Consider the following 17,535-nt stretch of genomic DNA (forward strand, 5'->3'; position numbering starts at 1 on the left):
CAGCTCAACGGTGTTGAAAAACCAATAGCTGGTGTTCTGGGCCGTGTCCCAAATGGCACCCAATTCCTTATTTAGTGCACTACTACCAAATGGGCCTTAGTCAAAAGTAGTGCACTATAAAGGCAATAGGGTGCCATTTGGGAGGTAACTCTGGTGTCTCTATGGGAAACAGCTCCATATAGATGTAGGATCTAATTTGATCAGGTCATTTTAAACTTGTAGTGTATTTGAGGTTGAAAAAAGGTTTCTGTAGTTTTTAATTTCCTTATGAAAAATTAAGCAAAGCCTACAAAAAAAGAGAGAAATAGGGAGAGAGAGATAGACAAATAGAGAGAGAGAGAGAGTGAGAGAGACAGAGAGAGACAGAGAGAGACAAATAGAGAGAGCGAGAGAGTGAGAGAGAGACAGAGAGAGACAGAGAGAGACAGAGAGAGACAAATAGAGAGAGAGAGAGTGAGAGTGAGACAGAGAGAGACAGAGAGAGACAAATAGAGAGAGAGAGAGTGAGAGAGAGACAGAGAGAGACAGAGAGAGACAAATAGAGAGAGAGAGAGTGAGAGAGAGACAGAGAGAGACAGAGAGAGACAGAGAGAGACAAATAGAGAGAGAGAGAGAGTGAGAGTGAGACAGAGAGAGACAGAGAGAGACAAATAGAGAGAGAGAGAGTGAGAGAGAGACAGAGAGAGACAGAGAGAGACAAATAGAGAGAGAGAGAGTGAGAGAGAGACAGAGATAGACAAATAGAGAGAGTGAGAGAGAGACAGAGACAGAGAGGAAAGGAGAACATGTGAAAGGAGAACATGTGAACCGGCACAGACAGAGAGATAACACATCCTGGGGTATTAAGGAAATACCTTTTGATGGCTTCTGAAAGTAGGTCACTAAGTCTTGTCTGATACACCTGCTATCACTCTCACACTCTCAATATCACTGTCAAATTAAATGTCTTTCAGAGAAAATGAGTCTTGCTCATCATGGTTGACAGATTCATTTAAATGGTGTTTGTCTGAACGAAGGGGTTCAACTGATGTGATGATCATTGTCTCTAATAATCAATATTACATGATTAAAACCCAGAACCCTGGGCAGCCTGAACCCTGGGCTACCTGAACCCTGGGCAACCTGAACCCTGGGCTACCTGAACCCTGGGCTACCTGAACCCTGGGCAACCTGAACCCTGGGCAACCTGAACCCTGGGCAACCTGAACCCTGGGCAACCTGAACCCTGGGCTACCTGAACCCTGGGCTACCTGAACCCTGGGCAACCTGAACCCTGGGCAACCTGAACCCTGGGCAACCTGAACCCTGGGCAACCTGAACCCTGAGCAACCTGAACCCTGGGCAACCTGAACCCTGGGCAACCTGAACCCTGGGCAACCTGAACCCTGGGCAACCTGAACACTTGGCTACCTGAACCCTGGGAAACCTGAACCCTGGGAAACCTGAACACTTGGCTACCTGAACCCTGGGCAACCTGAACCCTGGGCAACCTGAACCCTGGGCTACCTGAACACTTGGCTACCTGAACACTTGGCTACCTGAACACTGGGCAACCTGAACCCTGGGCAACCTGAACCCTGGGCAACCTGAACCCTGGGCAACCTGAACCCTGGGCAACCTGAACACTTGGCTACCTGAACACTTGGCTACCTGAACCCTGAACACTTGGCTACCTGAACCCTGGGCAACCTGAACCCTGGGCAACCTGAACACTTGGCTACCTGAACACTTGGCTACCTGAACACTGGGCAACCTGAACCCTGGGCAACCTGAACCCTGGGCAACCTGAACCCTGGGCAACCTGAACCCTGGGCAACCTGAACCCTGAACACTGGGCAACCTGAACACTGGGCAACCTGAACCCTGGGCTACCTGAACCCTGGGCTACCTGAACCCTGGGCAACCTGAACCCTGGGCAACCTGAACCCTGGGCAACCTGAACCCTGGGCTACCTGAACCCTGGGCTACCTGAACCCTGGGCAACCTGAACCCTGGGCAACCTGAACCCTGGGCAACCTGAACCCTGGGCAACCTGAACCCTGGGCTACCTGAACCCTGGGCTACCTGAGATCCACAAAGTGGTCCTTCAAGCCAGATCTTGACTCAGTGATTTAAAGTTCATCCTCCTTTACAAACACTGTAGGTAGGTCCTTTTCAGCAAACATTGTAGCTGCTGTGTACAAACAAAAATAGTAAATTATGTTAGTGAGTGAGCAGCAACTCTGTGAGGAGTCTTACTTGTCCAACACATTCTTCCTCTTGGCTGGTGTGGTGCTCTCTAATTGTAGGCTGGGCTGGTTGATGTAGAGAACAGCCAGGCTGAAGTATGAGTTCCAAACCTAGACAGAGACACACAAAGACCATATACAGTAGCATTAAAAAAAAGTTAAATAAGAACCAAAAATGTACAATGTTCATCAATTTGTAGGTCATATAAAAAAGTATTATATTCACACACATTCTTGGCACAACATTTTCCTAATCTTTTCACTTACAATGTTTATGTTTTTATGAGGTATGTCGTTTCTACTCTATCATCCACTACCGAATCAAATTCAGATCTGTAATCTACAAACTACTACATTCTATCATTTATTTACCAGCTGGTTCAATCCACTTAACATCCCTTTAAATAAAAATGGAAATCATGTTTAGTAGATGTCCTGAGTCAAGCAAGACATTCCTTCTTTATTATTTCCACACTAGGGAGTAGATTTCTTCTCATCTGGAACAGCCTTTATTCATTAATCATGTAATTTACCCTTTACAAGGGAGGAAAGAGGGAGAGGAGAGGAGAGAAGAGGGGGGTGAGGAGAGGGTGAGAGGAGAGGGGGAGGAGAGAAGAGGGGGAGAGGAGAGGGGAGAGGAGAGGAGCGGAGGGGAGGAGAGGAGGGGAGGAGAGAAGGATGAGAGGGGAAAAGAGAGGGGGAGGAGAGAAGAGGGTGAGAGGAGAGGGGGAGAGGAGAGGAGCAGAGGAGAGGAGAGAAGGATAAGAGGGGAAAGGAGAGGGGGAGGAGAGAAGAGGGGGGAGGAGAGGGGGAGAGGAGCGGAGCAGAGGAGAGGAGCAGAGGAGAGGAGAGGGGGAGAGGAGAGGGGGAGGAGGAGAGGGGGAGAGGAGAGGGGGAGAGGAGCAGAGGAGAGGAGAGGAGCAGAGGAGAGGAGAGGGGAAAAGAGAGGGGGAGGAGAGAAGAGGGGGGGAGGAGAGGGGGAGAGGAGCGGAGGGGAGGAGGGGAGGAGAGGAGGGGAGGAGAGAAGAGGGGGGGAGGAGAGGGTGAGAGGAGAGGAGGGGAGGAGCAAGAAGAGGAGGGGAGGAGGGGAGAAGAGAATAGGGGGGTAAGAAGGAGAGGAGAGCTGGGTGATTAACCGAAATGACAGTGATTTTAAATTTTTTAAACAACTACTATAGTGATTCTGTCAGACAGCAGCTCTATAGAGATGAGATGACTTAGTGATTCTGTCAGACAGCAGGCAGCAGCTCTATAGAGATGAGATGACTTAGTGATTCTGTCAGACAGCAGGCAGCAGCTCTATAGAGATGAGATGACTTAGTGATTCTGTCAGACAGCAGGCAGCAGCTCTATAGAGATGAGATGACTTAGTGATTCTGTCAGACAGCAGGCAGCAGCTCTATAGAGATGAGATGACTTAGTGACTGTCAGACAGCAGGCAGCAGCTCTATAGAGATGAGATGACTTAGTGATTCTGTCAGACAGCAGCTCTATAGAGATGAGATGACTTAGTGATTCTGTCAGACAGCAGGCAGCAGCTCTATAGAGATGAGATGACTTAGTGATTCTGTCAGACAGCAGGCAGCAGCTCTATAGAGATGAGATGACTTAGTGATTCTGTCAGACAGCAGCTCTATAGAGATGAGATGACTTAGTGATTCTGTCAGGCAGCAGCTCTATAGAGATGAGATGATGACTTGGGAATAAAATAATAAAGTTATCAAATAAAACAAATATTGTATAAACACAACTGAAATATTGTATTAAAGTAATGTGAATAAATGATGGTTAAGTGATGAACAGTAATGGACAGTCACTAGCATCATGGGACTTTTATTCATTGTTTTACTCTGTGTAGCTACAGCATTCAACTCACATTATGTCTACAAATATAATTGTAAAGCGTGATTATTTTTTATAATCGAACCGAAACAGAGCCAACCTCTAAAAGCACCTGCTGGGTACTGAGCTACTACTGAGCTGCAGGGTGCAGTAAAGACACAGCTGATTGGAGGCAAGCTGTGTGTGTGAGTGTGTGTGGTGTGTATGTGTGTGTGCATGTGTGTGTGTGTGCATGTTTGCATGCTTGCTTGTATGGTGTGTGCGTACGAGCATACTTGCGTTTTTATGTGTGTGAGTGTTTGTGTGTGTCAGTACTCTAGCTCCTCGTGTGTGTGTGTGTGTGTGTGTGTGTCATTCTGTCAAAATCACAAACCTTGAAATCAAAGTCAGCTTCGGTGAAGTTTTTGTTCAGAGCCGGGGACAGACACTGGGCTGTTGTCACTATGATGCTAGAGGGGGAAATAAAACAATACTAAAGTCATAGCCTGGGTACCAGTCTAAAGTCATAGCCTGGGTACCAGTCTAAAGTCATAGCCTGGGTACCAGTCTAAAGTCATAGCCTGGGTACCAGTCTAAAGTCAGCATCCAGGATTAAAGAACATGTTTTATTCCATCCTGTCTGATGATAGAGAGGAGGAGGTTCTGTTCCACATGCTTTATGCAGACCAGCAATACATCATAATACATACATCTTGAATTTAATCATTACAAGAAAAAACAAAAAGGGGGATGGATGGAGGTGTGTCTATAAAAGGGGGATGGATGGAGGTGTGTCTATGAAAGGGGGATGGATGGAGGTGTGTCTATGAAAGGGGGATGGATGGAGGTGTGTCTATAAAAGGGGGATGGATGGAGGTGTGTCTATGAAAGGGGGATGGATGGAGGTGTGTCTATGAAAGGGGGATGGATGGAGGTGTGTCTATAAAAGGGGGATGGATGGAGGTGTGTCTATAAAAGGGGGATGGATAGAGGTGTGTCTATAAAAGGGGGATGGATAGAGGTGTGTCTATGAAAGGGGGATGGATGGAGGTGTGTCTATAAAAGGGGGATGGATAGAGGTGTGTCTATAAAAGGGGGATGGATGGTGCGTGTGTGTGTGCGTGTGCGTGTGCGTGTGCGTGTGTTCAGGACAACATACTTGCTGGTCAGCAGCCTCATCACGTTCCAGTCCCGGGGAAAGACACTGAGCTTCATCAGGTTACGAAACACACAAAAGATCTTCAACAGGAACTCCTGAGAAAGAGAGCGAGAGAGAGCGAGCGAGAGAGAGCGAGCGCGAGAGAGAGAGAACATCTGTGCAGTACAATATGATAATCTATCTGTAATAATTTGCAATATTATATTAGTTGTATGTGGGCCATATTATATCAGTAATATGTGTGTCAGGTTTATCAATGGTTCTCACGTCTGGTGTGTGTTATGAAAGCTGGCGCCGTAACATTTGCATAACAAAAGCAACCTGTCATGGTCTGGATACCTAAGCCTTATGACAGGATGTACGATGAGTGGATTCTGGCGATCAGCTCAGCTCTCCAGAATGTACTCCACTGTCTCCCACCAACTCTTCCACATTCATTGTTTCTATTCTTTTGATCAATTCCCCATTACATACGTAACCAGCAGGTCTAGTAAATGTACTGTTAATCCCTGTCTCCTTCGTTTCTGTTAATGCATTGTATTACAGTCGTTTACTGTTCCCAGTCTCGTAGTGGAAACGTTCAAAACAGAGTTCAAAATCTGCTACCCTTTTGGTTAATTGTGCGCCGCCTCACGGGTCACGGCCGGCTGTGACACAGCCTGGGATCGAACCTAGGTCTGTAGTGACACCTCAAGCGCTGCGATGCAGTGCCATAGACAGCCGCGCCACTCGGGAGGCCTGTCCTGATAATGTTGAGTGAGCGGGTAAGCCTGAGCACGCCAACCTGCTGAGCAGATACGATGTTGCACTTCCCTAGCGATAGCTCAAGCCCAGGCAGATGGAAAGGGTTGGCAGACAGGCGTACTAGAGAGATTCATGCGATTTGAAAGAACCTGAATTTTCATCAGGATATTTTTCTACTGTATTTATTTGTCGGCTTTAGGCCTATGTATTTTAATTAGTTAACGATGGCAGTTATAGGACTACTTGATTTGAATACTGCTGCATTGGCCTAGGAGATCTCTGAATTTCATGTACTAATTTCTTTAGCTGCCAATGGATCACAGTGTATCAGTGTGTCTGTGTGGAAAAGGCTGGTGCTCTTGCATTAGTTGGTGTTTTAACTTTTAGATTTTTATCATTTTAATTCTGATTTTTATGACCACTTGACAATCATTGTATTGCACGAGCAAGCGCGTACACACAGGAAGTCCCGTGAAAAAAAACAGGCTCGCCTATAGAAATCAAATCCCCATCCAACTGATTGTGGCTCCGACCTTGGTGTGTGTGTGTGTGTGTCACCTTCAGCTCCTCTTTGCTCTGGAAGTTGTCCAGCAGATGTTGGAAATGGATTTCAGACATCTGACGCAGCAGGGATAGGAGGCAGGACACATACTCTCCCTGCCAATGAGAACACAGGCACACGCATGTCAGCCAATCACAGTGCCCCGTGAGCCACCCGATGACCAATCAAAACATAGGTGGGAAGAAGGGGGGGTAAGGATAATGAAGATGAGAGACATGATTGGATAGGGGTTTGATTCAAAGCAGACAGTACAGTAAGTTAGTTTGAATTAGTTTATATGAGTTAATGCATTCAACTGTAGTTACTGGGTTCCTAACAGTGCTAAGTTTATAAAATGTTTCAAAACTGGCAATTGATATCAAACAAATACATTTAAGATTAAACATTTTGGGCCTGGCTGAAAGCATATCTTTAATTTGACTACATTATATTATTGTGAAAACATATGACTATAGTCTTCCAAAAATAATTAAACTCTGATAATATATGAAAAGCTACAACTGACAGGGGAGACAACAGGATGAAGGAGAGAGGGAGAGAAACATGCAGGGACAGGAGCTTTGGAGGTGTGGAGTGAGGAGGAGAGAGATAGAGAGAGAGGGAGTGAAATATGCAGGGACAGGTGTGTTGGAGGTGTGGAGTGAGAGGTGGAGAGAGATGGAGAGAGAGAGAGGGAGAGAAAAATGCAGGGACAGGAGTGTTGGAGGTGGACAGATGGAGAGAGGGATGAGGATGAAAACCAGGGACTTAGGTTCCTCCAACGTCCGCCAAGACGGAGTACTGCCTGTCCCTTGAGCTAAGGATGGGAGATGACAAGGAAAGGATGACATAGATAGTAGAAGCAGATTGTTAGTTACTAACAGTGATCTCAGCCGTGCACTGTGGGCAGCGCTGGCCTCTTACCGCCTCCTGGGACTGAGACTTGCTCATGATGGCCAGCAGGGTCTGGAGTAGCACATCCAGGAGAGACTCGACCATCATCTCTATGTCCTCCTGCACCGGGGTGTCCTATGGGGAGATATGAATACATAGAAAATACATGAATATATCAGTATGGCAGGCTGTGTAAATCTACCTGCTCTGTTTTTATGGTACAGACTAGAGTTTACCAGCTGGTCTTGATGATGGAGAAGATAGAGCCTAGAATGGTTTACCAGAGAGCTGGTCTTGATGATGGAGAAGATACTGCTGAGGATGCCAGAACAGATGAGCAGCTCTTTCTGCTGTCTCAGGTGTAGGTGGATGTGATGCAGGACCACGGGAAGCAGGATTCTACGAGACTCTGAGATACAAAGAGAGAGGGGGGAGCAGAGAGAGAGAGAGAGAGAAGTAGAGGAGAGAGAGGGGGATGCAGAGAGAGAGAAGGAAGCAGAGAGAGAGAGGGAGAGAGGGAAGCAGAGAGGAGAGAGAGAGCGAGCGAGCGAAAGATAGGGAAGCAGAGAGAGAGAGAGAGAGGGAAGAAGAGAGGAGAGAGAGCAAGCGAGCGAGCGAAAGATAGGGAAGCAGAGAGAGAGAGAGAGAGGGAAGCAGAGAGGAGAGAGAGCGAGCGAGCGAGCGAAAGATAGGGAAGCAGAGAGAGAGAGAGAGAGAGAGAGAGAGAGAGAGAGAGAGAGAGAGAGAGAGAGAGAGAGAGAGAGAGAGAGAGAAAGAGAGAGAGAGAGAGCGATAGGGAAGCAGAGAGAGAGAAAGTTTTAGAGCGTTTACCTACAACTGACCAATACAACAGTTAACGATAACTTTAGTATTTCATCCATTTACCTCCACGTGGATCTCATATCTACTTGCATATTGTAATGTTAGTGCTATTGGAAATATCGTAAACTCCGAAACCACAAATACAAAAACTGCTGTAAAGCTTCAAAGTGATCATAACTCAGAGCTTCCGTTTATAATGTCATCTAAGTGGTAAATACCTGGGAAGGAGAATAGGTGGCTGTCAACGGTGCGAGCGATGGACTGCAGTTTGACGACGTCCATGGACTGTCCGATGTGTACGGTGCTAGGCATGCTGCCCAATGTGCCCCGCACGAACTCTGCCACTTCCTGGACTGTAAACATCTGAAGCAGTTCGTCAAAGATGGCCGGGAACGAGTTCAGCAGCGCTGCCTGGGGGTGGGGGAGAGACGGAGGGAGGGAGGGTGAGAGAGAGGAGAGATAGGGAGGGGGCCAGAGGGACCAGCTCCATACTCCACACTGGACCGACGGCTCGGGAGTGTGGTGTGGGTGATTTGGGGTGGTGTGAGACAAAACTGTCAGGCCTGTGAAGGAACTACAGATGTCGGATCTTAATATGACCCATTTCATCGCTGGAGGAAAATAATCCTGCACCAGGAGGATTTGAATGGATATGTCATAATTTGAATTGCCGCCAAAGGCCAGCTGGAATTGATAAAATGGTGGCCCTGCCGAGGGTCTTGCAGGTTCCTGCTCGACTTAGCTTTTTTATGGTAATTTTTTTGTTAAATAGTTTGGTCAGAATGTTCGTGCAATAATTTCCAACGACCTACAAACACTTCTACAACATGAATCAGAAGCTACGCACTTATCTCTTAGCCTCCCAGATCAGGAATAATACATTCACTCCTCTGTTCCCCGCACAGCGGACTTACCTGTTGCTGAAAGGACGGGCTACACGGCCTCCTCTTCCTAGTACTCTGATGGCTAATGTCCAATCGCTGTTCATTGACTACAGTTCAGCATTCAACACTATTGTTACCTCCAACCTCAACACCAAGCTCAGAGCCCTGGGTCTGGACACTACCCTCTGCAACTGGATCCTGGACTTCCTGACGGGCAGACCACATGCTGTGACGATTGGCGACAACACCTCCTCCACACTGACTCTTAACACAGTGTCCTCAGTACTCTGCTGTTCTCCCTGTTCACCACTTGGCTTTGCACAAGACCACTTCCATCATCAAGTTTGCTGACGACACCCCAGATGTAGGCCTGATAACCAACAACGACGAGTCAGCCTATAGGCAGGAGATAAATCAACTGACACATCAACAACCTCTCCCTCAACGTCAGCAAAACAAAGGAGTAGATTGTTGACTTCAGGAAGCAGAGGGGGGAACATGCCCCGATCCACATCAACAGGACTGCAGTAGAAAGAGTCACACATCTTAAGTTCCTCGGTGTCCACACCACCGAGGACTTGACTTGGACCAACAGCAAGCCTTCCTGCTGCAGGCCTTCCTCTGGCACCATTTCAAGTAAATGTCCTGGATGGGTGGGTGCACGGTCCCAGTGATGTACAGAGCCGTCTTCACCATCCTCTGGAGGGACCCTGTGGTCGTGGACGTAGTAATTCCCGTACCAGGCCGTCAGGACGCTCTCGATGGTGCAGCTGTATTATTTGGAAAGGACCCGGGGCCTCATACTGAATTTCTTCAGCCGCCTTAGGAAGTAGAGACGCTGTTGCGCCGTCTTGACAAGAGTGGTGGTGGACAACACACCACTCTGTTACTCTGTGGGCTGTACTGTCTCGAGGAGCTAGTACTGTTCTAGTTACTCTCTGTGGGCTGTACTGTCTGGAGGAACTGGTACTGTTCTAGTTACTCTCTGTGGGCTGTACTGTCTGGAGGAACTGGTACTGTTCTAGTTACTCTCTGTGGGCTGTACTGTCTGGAGGAACTGGTACTGTTCTAGTTACTCTCTGTGGGCTGTACTGTCTGGAGGAACTGGTACTGTTCTAGTTACTCTCTGTGGGCTGTACTGTCTGGAGGAACTGGTACTGTTCTAGTTACTCTCTGTGGGCTGTACTGTCTGGAGGAACTGGTACTGTTCTAGTTACTCTCTGTGGGCTGTACTGTCTGGAGGAACTGGTACTGTTCTAGTTACTCTCTGTGGGCTGTACTGTCTGGAGGAACTGGTACTGTTCTAGTTACTCTCTGTGGGCTGTACTGTCTGGAGGAACTGGTACTGTTCTAGTTACTCTCTGTGGGCTGTACTGTCTGGAGGAACTGGTACTGTTCTAGTTACTCTCTGTGGGCTGTACTGTCTGGAGGAACTGGTACTGTTCTAGTTACTCTCTGTGGGCTGTACTGTCTGGAGGAACTGGTACTGTTCTAGTTACTCTCTGTGGGCTGTACTGTCTGGAGGAACTGGTACTGTTCTAGTTACTCTCTGTGGGCTGTACTGTCTGGAGGAACTGGTACTGTTCTAGTTACTCTCTGTGGGCTGTACTGTCTGGAGGAACTGGTACTGTTCTAGTTACTCTCTGTGGGCTGTACTGTCTGGAGGAACTGGTACTGTTCTAGTTACTCTCTGTGGGCTGTACTGTCTGGAGGAACTAGTAGTGTTCTAGTTACTCTCTGTGGGCTGTACTGTCTGGAGGAACTGGTACTGTTCTAGTTACTCTCTGTGGGCTGTACTGTCTGGAGGAACTGGTACTGTTCTAGTTACTCTCTGTGGGCTGTACTGTCTGGAGGAACTGGTACTGTTCTAGTTACTCTCTGTGGGCTGTACTGTCTGGAGGAACTGGTACTGTTCTAGTTACTCTCTGTGGGCTGTACTGTCTGGAGGAACTGGTACTGTTCTAGTTACTCTCTGTGGGCTGTACTGTCTGGAGGAACTAGTAGTGTTCTAGTTACTCTCTGTGGGCTGTACTGTCTGGAGGAACTGGTACTGTTCTAGTTACTCTCTGTGGGCTGTACTGTCTGGAGGAACTGGTACTGTTCTAGTTACTCTCTGGAGGAACTAGTAGTGTTCTAGTTACTCTGTGGGCTGTACTGTCTGGAGGAACCAGTCAATCAGGGATCGAGTTATTTGTGCCAGAAGGGGCATGGGCCGAAATCGAACCTACGACAACACAGTAGGCCTATATGTACGTGCTGAAGGCAGTGGCTCTAACCACCAGACGATCCCAGGACACAACGAAACTACACTTTAACAGTTCATTGTAACCTTAGGATACACCACACACTTGTATGTCGTAGCCGAGCCCTATAGCGTTATTTTAGAAAGCAAGCCCTATAGCGTTATTTTAGACGGAAAGCCCTATAGCGTTATTTTAGATAGCAAGCCCTGATCCCAACGACTCAACTTGTCACGGCTGTTTAAATGATCGGACCAACGCGCAGCATGGTTGTGGTTCCACATACTTATATTTATTGTGAAACGCTGCAAAACACCAAATACTTGAAAATACAAAATCAACCAACCATGACGCAGAGAGGAAAACACAGTACTCAAAAGATAATCACCCACAAAACAGGAAGAGAAAAACCCCTACTTAAATATGATCTCTAATCAGAGGCAACGAGGATCAGCTGCCTCCAATTAGAGATCAACCCAAACAATCCCAACATAGAAATAGAAAAACTAGAACTTAAACATAGAAATAGAAAACATAAAACAAACACCCCCTGTCACGTCCTGACCTACTCTACCATAGAAAATAACAACTTACTATGTTCAGTAAGTTGACACAACTGCCCCCACATCGAGAGAAAGAGATCTGCTATTTTTTTTTGCCTCAACAGGAAAGTTCTCCACAACATAACAGTAATCAAGTTAAGATCCGACATATGTACCATGTACCTAGGAGGTTTGAAATGGAGGGATCCTATCAGAAATGATTTGAGATTTCCCCATCCATAGATGGAATTATTGATACTTTAGCTACTGGGTACCATGGATCACCTATGGCCTAACAGTCCAACTGAGACAATCCTGGGGAAAGTAGTGTGGATGTATCTACAAGCACGACAGGCATCACACAAATTCATCACACAGTCATTACATAACACAGATTGAGGTGATTGACGTGATAGAGGTGTAGGTTGGTGAATGGAGAGCAGACGTGATGATGAAACACTAGGAGACTGGAAAGGTTAATAACAAACCAAACACACAAAAAAAACACACAAAGGAAGCAAACCAAATACATTTGTAAGGCTTCATTTCAGCTGTGGGTTGGTTGTTGGCATGGTTGAGGGTCGGTTGAGAGGTAGGTTGTTTATTTCTTGTAGTTTGCAGAAGGGGAGGTGATTTGGGGAGGAGGTAGGCAGATTAGTAGGGAGGTTGAGTTTCTTGCTGTTTGTAAAATGGGTTGATTGGTAATTTAGGAGGAGATAAGTGGATTGTTTCAGAAGTAATTTATAAAAGGGGTTGGTTGGTGGGTTGGTGATTTGAGAGGTGGTAGGTAGATTTCCTGCTGTTTGTAAAGGGGGGTTGGTTGGTTGGTGATTTGAGAAGTGGTAGGTGGATTTCCTGCTGTTTGTAAAAGGGGTTGGTTGGTGGTATGGGACGTGCTTCATGGCAGAGTGAACTGGCGGAATTGATCAGAGGACACATTTGTCAGAGGATGGCCAATACTGGAAGGGCTGTAGCTACTTACTGAGAGAGGAGAGGGGCGAGGAGCATTGGAGCTCCAGGCCTGAGTACAGCTGTTGGGGCCGGGGGGCTGTCCCTGTCCAGAGTCAGGCTGGGAGACCTGAGAGGTCTGACCAGGAGGGGACAGGACAGTCAGGGGACAGGGAGGGTCCCGGAGGAGGGGGACATAAGGAGGTAACATGTACATAAGGAAGTTGCAAAAGTGGGCAAAGGGGGGCAAATGAAGACAATATAGTGGAACAGGTTAATTAAACTAAGGAACTTAAATTAAGACAATAAATTGGCACAGGTTAATTAAACTAAGGAACTTAAATTAAACTAAGCAAAAAGATAACATTACAAACTATAGATTGTAAAGTAACTGAAATAGCAAAGAGATACTAACTACTGTAGCTAGATTTGAAAATCAACATTTGGCAGCTGCAGAGCTGAAAAGAGAGTAAAGCGATATAACTGATGTAATGATGGGATAGATGAGGATTATGCCAACAATACAGCGTCCTCACACAGTAGCTAGTCTCTTCACTCCCTGAAGGGAATAAATAATCAAGGGTGGATTGGTTGAAGTCTGGAAGTAGGTGACTAAAAAGTCCAGTCATTCTCTACACAGCCTTCAAAAGAGATTAAAGACAGAGTTACACACATACAGTATCTAAGATATCTTGATGTCCGGGAAGAAGATCAGTAATGAAAACTGCACAATGGTGAGAGTCTAATCAACATTGACCCACCGCTAGGCTACTGCTAGGCTACCGCTAGCCTAGACTACTGCTAGTCTAGACTACTGCTAGGCTAGGCTACTGCTAGCCTAGACTACTGCGAGGCTACCTCTAGGCTACTGCTAGGCTAGGCTACTGCTAGCCTAGATTACTGCTAGGCTACTGCTAGGCTACTGCTCGGCTAGCCTACTGCTAGGCTAGGGTACTGCTAGGCTAGGCTACTGCTAGGCTACTATTAGGCTAGACTACTTTATGTTTATGCTTGGGTGTACTTTGTGTAGGGAGGACTCTAACCTATGTGAAGATGAGTGTCTCTGAGCTGTGGCTGTCCAGTCTCAACACAAAGCACTGTGTGTGTGTGTGTGTGTGTGTGTGTGTGTGTGTGTGTGTGTGTGTGTGTGTGTGTGTATATGTGTGTGTGTGTGTATGTGTGTATGTGTGTATGTGTGTATGTGTGTATGTGTGTATGTGTGTGTATGTGTGTGTATGTGTGTGTATGTGTGTGTGTGTGTGTGTGTGTGTGTGCATGTGTGTGTGTGTGTATGTGTGTGTGTTTGTAGATTTCTAACCTGTGTGAAGATGAGTGTCTCAGAGCTGCGGCTGTCCAGACTGAGGACAAAGCGGATGGACTGGAAGAGCTCTTGGATGCTGGCCCTGAACTGTTCTTCCTCCATACCACAGGTAGCACGGGAGTACAGGATCCGAGATTGGATAATGAACTTCAACAGGTACTCCAGAGCCTGGGGTATGAGGGGGAGGGGGGAGAGGAGACAAGGGCATAGAAATGTTAGTCTCACATTGCCATACTTTTCAAGTCTTGTTCACTTGTGAAAACCGGAAATCAAGGTTCTGTAAACAACGTGTAAAGGCATTACTTTCTTAATGTAGGCCTACAAAACAAATCATTTGATTAAGATAAGTATTAAAAACCTGGTGGGGTTTCAGTCTACCATGATTTTTTTTATCAAACATTAAGAGGAGGGGAAACAATGACATTGAAACCTTTAAAAGGTGTGATATTTTTTTAAATAAATAAAAGCTTATTTATTTTTTAGTGAACTGTGATAGTTTTCAGACATATAAAGGATTGAGGAGGACCATCCCAGAGACAGAGCTAGATAAACAGACAGACCCATGGGACATGGATGTGACCAGACATGCTTTCTAAGGACAGAATGGTGGTGCATCCAGTTTTTAAATAATGCGGATACAATCTATTATTTACAGGGAGCACTTTTACATTGCATTGTGGCATATTTGATATAAATGAGTAAACTTGATTAATAGTTTATTCAACTAGCTTACTGAGTAGTCTCCTAAACACATTCAATTTAAACTTTACTGTACAGGTATTGCATATGTAATGATTGTTTTCTGACCAGCTTTTTTCTGACCAGGAAAAAAAAACTTTGAGCCTTGTAATTTAAGGGCGCAGAGTTTTTTTCTGGTCAGGTCACAGACATGGTCAAGGACATTTTCAGCACCCCCAACTCAAAACATCGCCCCGTGTCTATGGTCAAAAGGACAGGAACATCTTCCAGTGGAGCATGTTCTCCTACCCTCATTGCCTCCTGGATGTGGTCCTGTTTCACAACCTCTGCAGAACGGTCCATGTACCACTTCAGACAGCGGATCAACTCTCTGGATGGGACACGCAACACAGGACAGACCATTCATCACAACATAAAGTACCAGTCAAAAGTTCGGACGCACCTACTCATTCCAGGATTTTTATTTTAATTCTTTACTATTTTCTAAATTGTAGAATAATAGTGAAGACATGAAAACTATTAAATAACCCAAAAAGTGTTACACAAATAAAAAAAAACATTTTTTTATTTGAGATTCTTCAAAGTAGCCACTCTTTGCCTTGATGACAGCTTTGCACACTCTTGGCATTCTCTCAACCAGCTTCATGAGGTAGTCACCTGGAATGCATTTCAATTAACAGGTATCTCTTTCAACCAACATAGGTCAGACAATGATAGGATCTTCTTTTAGTACTGCTAAGGGTTTCATGTAAATATGTATGATACTTTTCTTAAGTCTCTCTTAAAGTGCTAGTCAGTATCTGGATAACACGTGTGAAATGAGGTATATTTTCTGGGTTATTTAAATATTGACTGGCTTTCATCAAGCTGGTTCAGGTTATCAGTCAACCTAACAGGGTAGTTACAAACAGCACAGGAATGAAATCATTAACATGTATTGATCACATTTTTACTAATGCTGCAGAAATTCGCTTGAAAGCAGTATCCAGATCCATCGGATGTAGGGATCACAATATAGTAGCCATATCTAGGAAAACCAACGTTCCAAAGGCCCTAATTTAGTCTATAAGAGGTCATGCAAGACGTTTTGCAGTGATTCATATTATGTTGATGTAAAGAATATTTGCTGGTCTGTGGTGTGTAATGAGGAGCAAACAGACGCTGCACTTGACACATTTATGAAATTGCTTATTCCAATTACTAATAAGCATGCAGCCATTAAGAAAATGACTGTAAAAACTGTTAAATCCCCGTGGATTGATGAGGAATTGAAAAATGTTATGGTTGAGAGGGACGAGGCAAAAGGAATGGGAAATAAGTCTGGCTGCACAACTGATTGGCAAACATACTGCAAATTGAGAAATCATTTGACTATTTGACTACCATTTGACCGAATAAAAAGAAGAATAAACTACACTATGAAACAAAGATAAATGACAAAGAATTGTAGAAAAATTATTTGGAGCACATGCCACAAGAGGTCTCTTCAAAGTCCCCAAGTCCAGAACAGACTATGGGAGGCGCACAGTACTACATAGAGCCATGACTACATGGAACTCTATTCCACATCAAGTAACTGATGCAGCAGTAAAATTTGATTTAAAAAAACAGATAAAAATACACCTTCTGGAACAGCGGGGACTGTGAAGCAACACAAACATAGGCACAGACACATGCATACACACACACACTATACACATACGTACACATGGATTTAGTACTGTAGATATGTGGTGGAGTAGGGGCCTGAGGGCACACAGTGTGTTGTGAAATCTGTGAATGTATTGTAATGTTTTTAAAATGGAATAAACTTCCTTAATTTCGCTGGAGCCTAGAAAGAGTAGCTGCTGCCTTGGCAGGAACTAATGAGGATCCATAATAAACCCCAGGAAGAGTAGCTGCTGCCTTGGCAGGAACTAATGAGGATCCATAATAAACCCCAGGAAGAGAAGCTGCTGCCTTGGCAGGAACTAATGAGGATCCATAATAAACCCCAGGAAGAGAAGCTGCTGCCTTGGCAGGAACTAATGAGGATCCATAATAAACCCCAGGAAGAGAAGCTGCTGCCTTGGCAGGAACTAATGAGGATCCATAACAAATACAAATGTTGAAGCTCTCTGAAAATGGCACATCTACTTCATCTTTAGATCAATGATAAACCACTACATACACATCAAAGGATGAGGAGATAAACTAACTTAACTTTGAAGAGAAAAAACAGCTACAACAAAGGTGTGATCTTGATCAGCAAATAACCAGCTGGGGCTCAACTGTGACAAGGTCAACCATCTTAGCCTCAGCAGTGTCATGTCTTTTGTACGACTAACAGAAACTCACTTGTACGCCAGCGCTCCAGCAAAGTGCTTCTGGATGTAAGTGTCCATGACGGGACGGAAGTGATAGTACTTGCTGTCCCTGAGCAGATTAATGATGAACACCTGAGGTGAGAGAGAGGGAGAGAGGAGAGAGAGAGAGAGATATTCAGAGAGAGAGAGAGAGAGAGAGAGAGAGAGGGAGGTGAGGGGGGACAGAGAAAATGAGAGTGTCGGGGAGATGGCGAGAGAGAGGCAAGAGATAAATAAAGAGAGAGAATGAGAGAGAGAGAGTCAGGGATAGAGAGAGATAGGGAGAGAAAGAAAGAGAGGGAGAGAAAGCGAGAGAGAGAATGAGAGAGAGAGAGTCAGGGATAGAG

General features: G+C 45.6%; 1 protein-coding gene across 11 annotated transcripts in view; it reads right to left on the reverse strand.

Annotated features, from left to right (window-relative positions):
* Positions 1-17,535, reverse strand: part of dock3 (dedicator of cytokinesis 3) — a 369,152-nt gene that overhangs the window by 31,334 nt on the left and 320,283 nt on the right. For 7 of the 11 annotated variants that reach the window (XM_029692892.1, XM_029692890.1, XM_029692893.1 and 4 more), the window contains exons 21-31: positions 17,181-17,281; positions 15,132-15,213; positions 14,142-14,312; positions 12,858-12,962; positions 8,428-8,620; positions 7,669-7,796; positions 7,376-7,522; positions 6,511-6,609; positions 5,209-5,303; positions 4,444-4,519; positions 2,239-2,339 (exon numbers count right to left, since the gene is read on the reverse strand). In XM_029692892.1, coding sequence (XP_029548752.1) covers positions 2,239-2,339; positions 4,444-4,519; positions 5,209-5,303; positions 6,511-6,609; positions 7,376-7,522; positions 7,669-7,796; positions 8,428-8,620; positions 12,858-12,962; positions 14,142-14,312; positions 15,132-15,213; positions 17,181-17,281 — 1,298 coding nt within the window. The remainder of the gene's footprint in view (positions 1-2,238; positions 2,340-4,443; positions 4,520-5,208; positions 5,304-6,510; positions 6,610-7,375; positions 7,523-7,668; positions 7,797-8,427; positions 8,621-12,857; positions 12,963-14,141; positions 14,313-15,131; positions 15,214-17,180; positions 17,282-17,535) is intronic. The other 4 variants (XM_029692898.1, XM_029692900.1, XM_029692897.1 and 1 more) reach the window with 2 other exon arrangements.

This window comes from Salmo trutta, chromosome 16 (assembly GCF_901001165.1).
Source record: "Salmo trutta chromosome 16, fSalTru1.1, whole genome shotgun sequence".
In the NCBI taxonomy this organism is placed as follows: Eukaryota; Metazoa; Chordata; class Actinopteri; order Salmoniformes; family Salmonidae; genus Salmo; species Salmo trutta.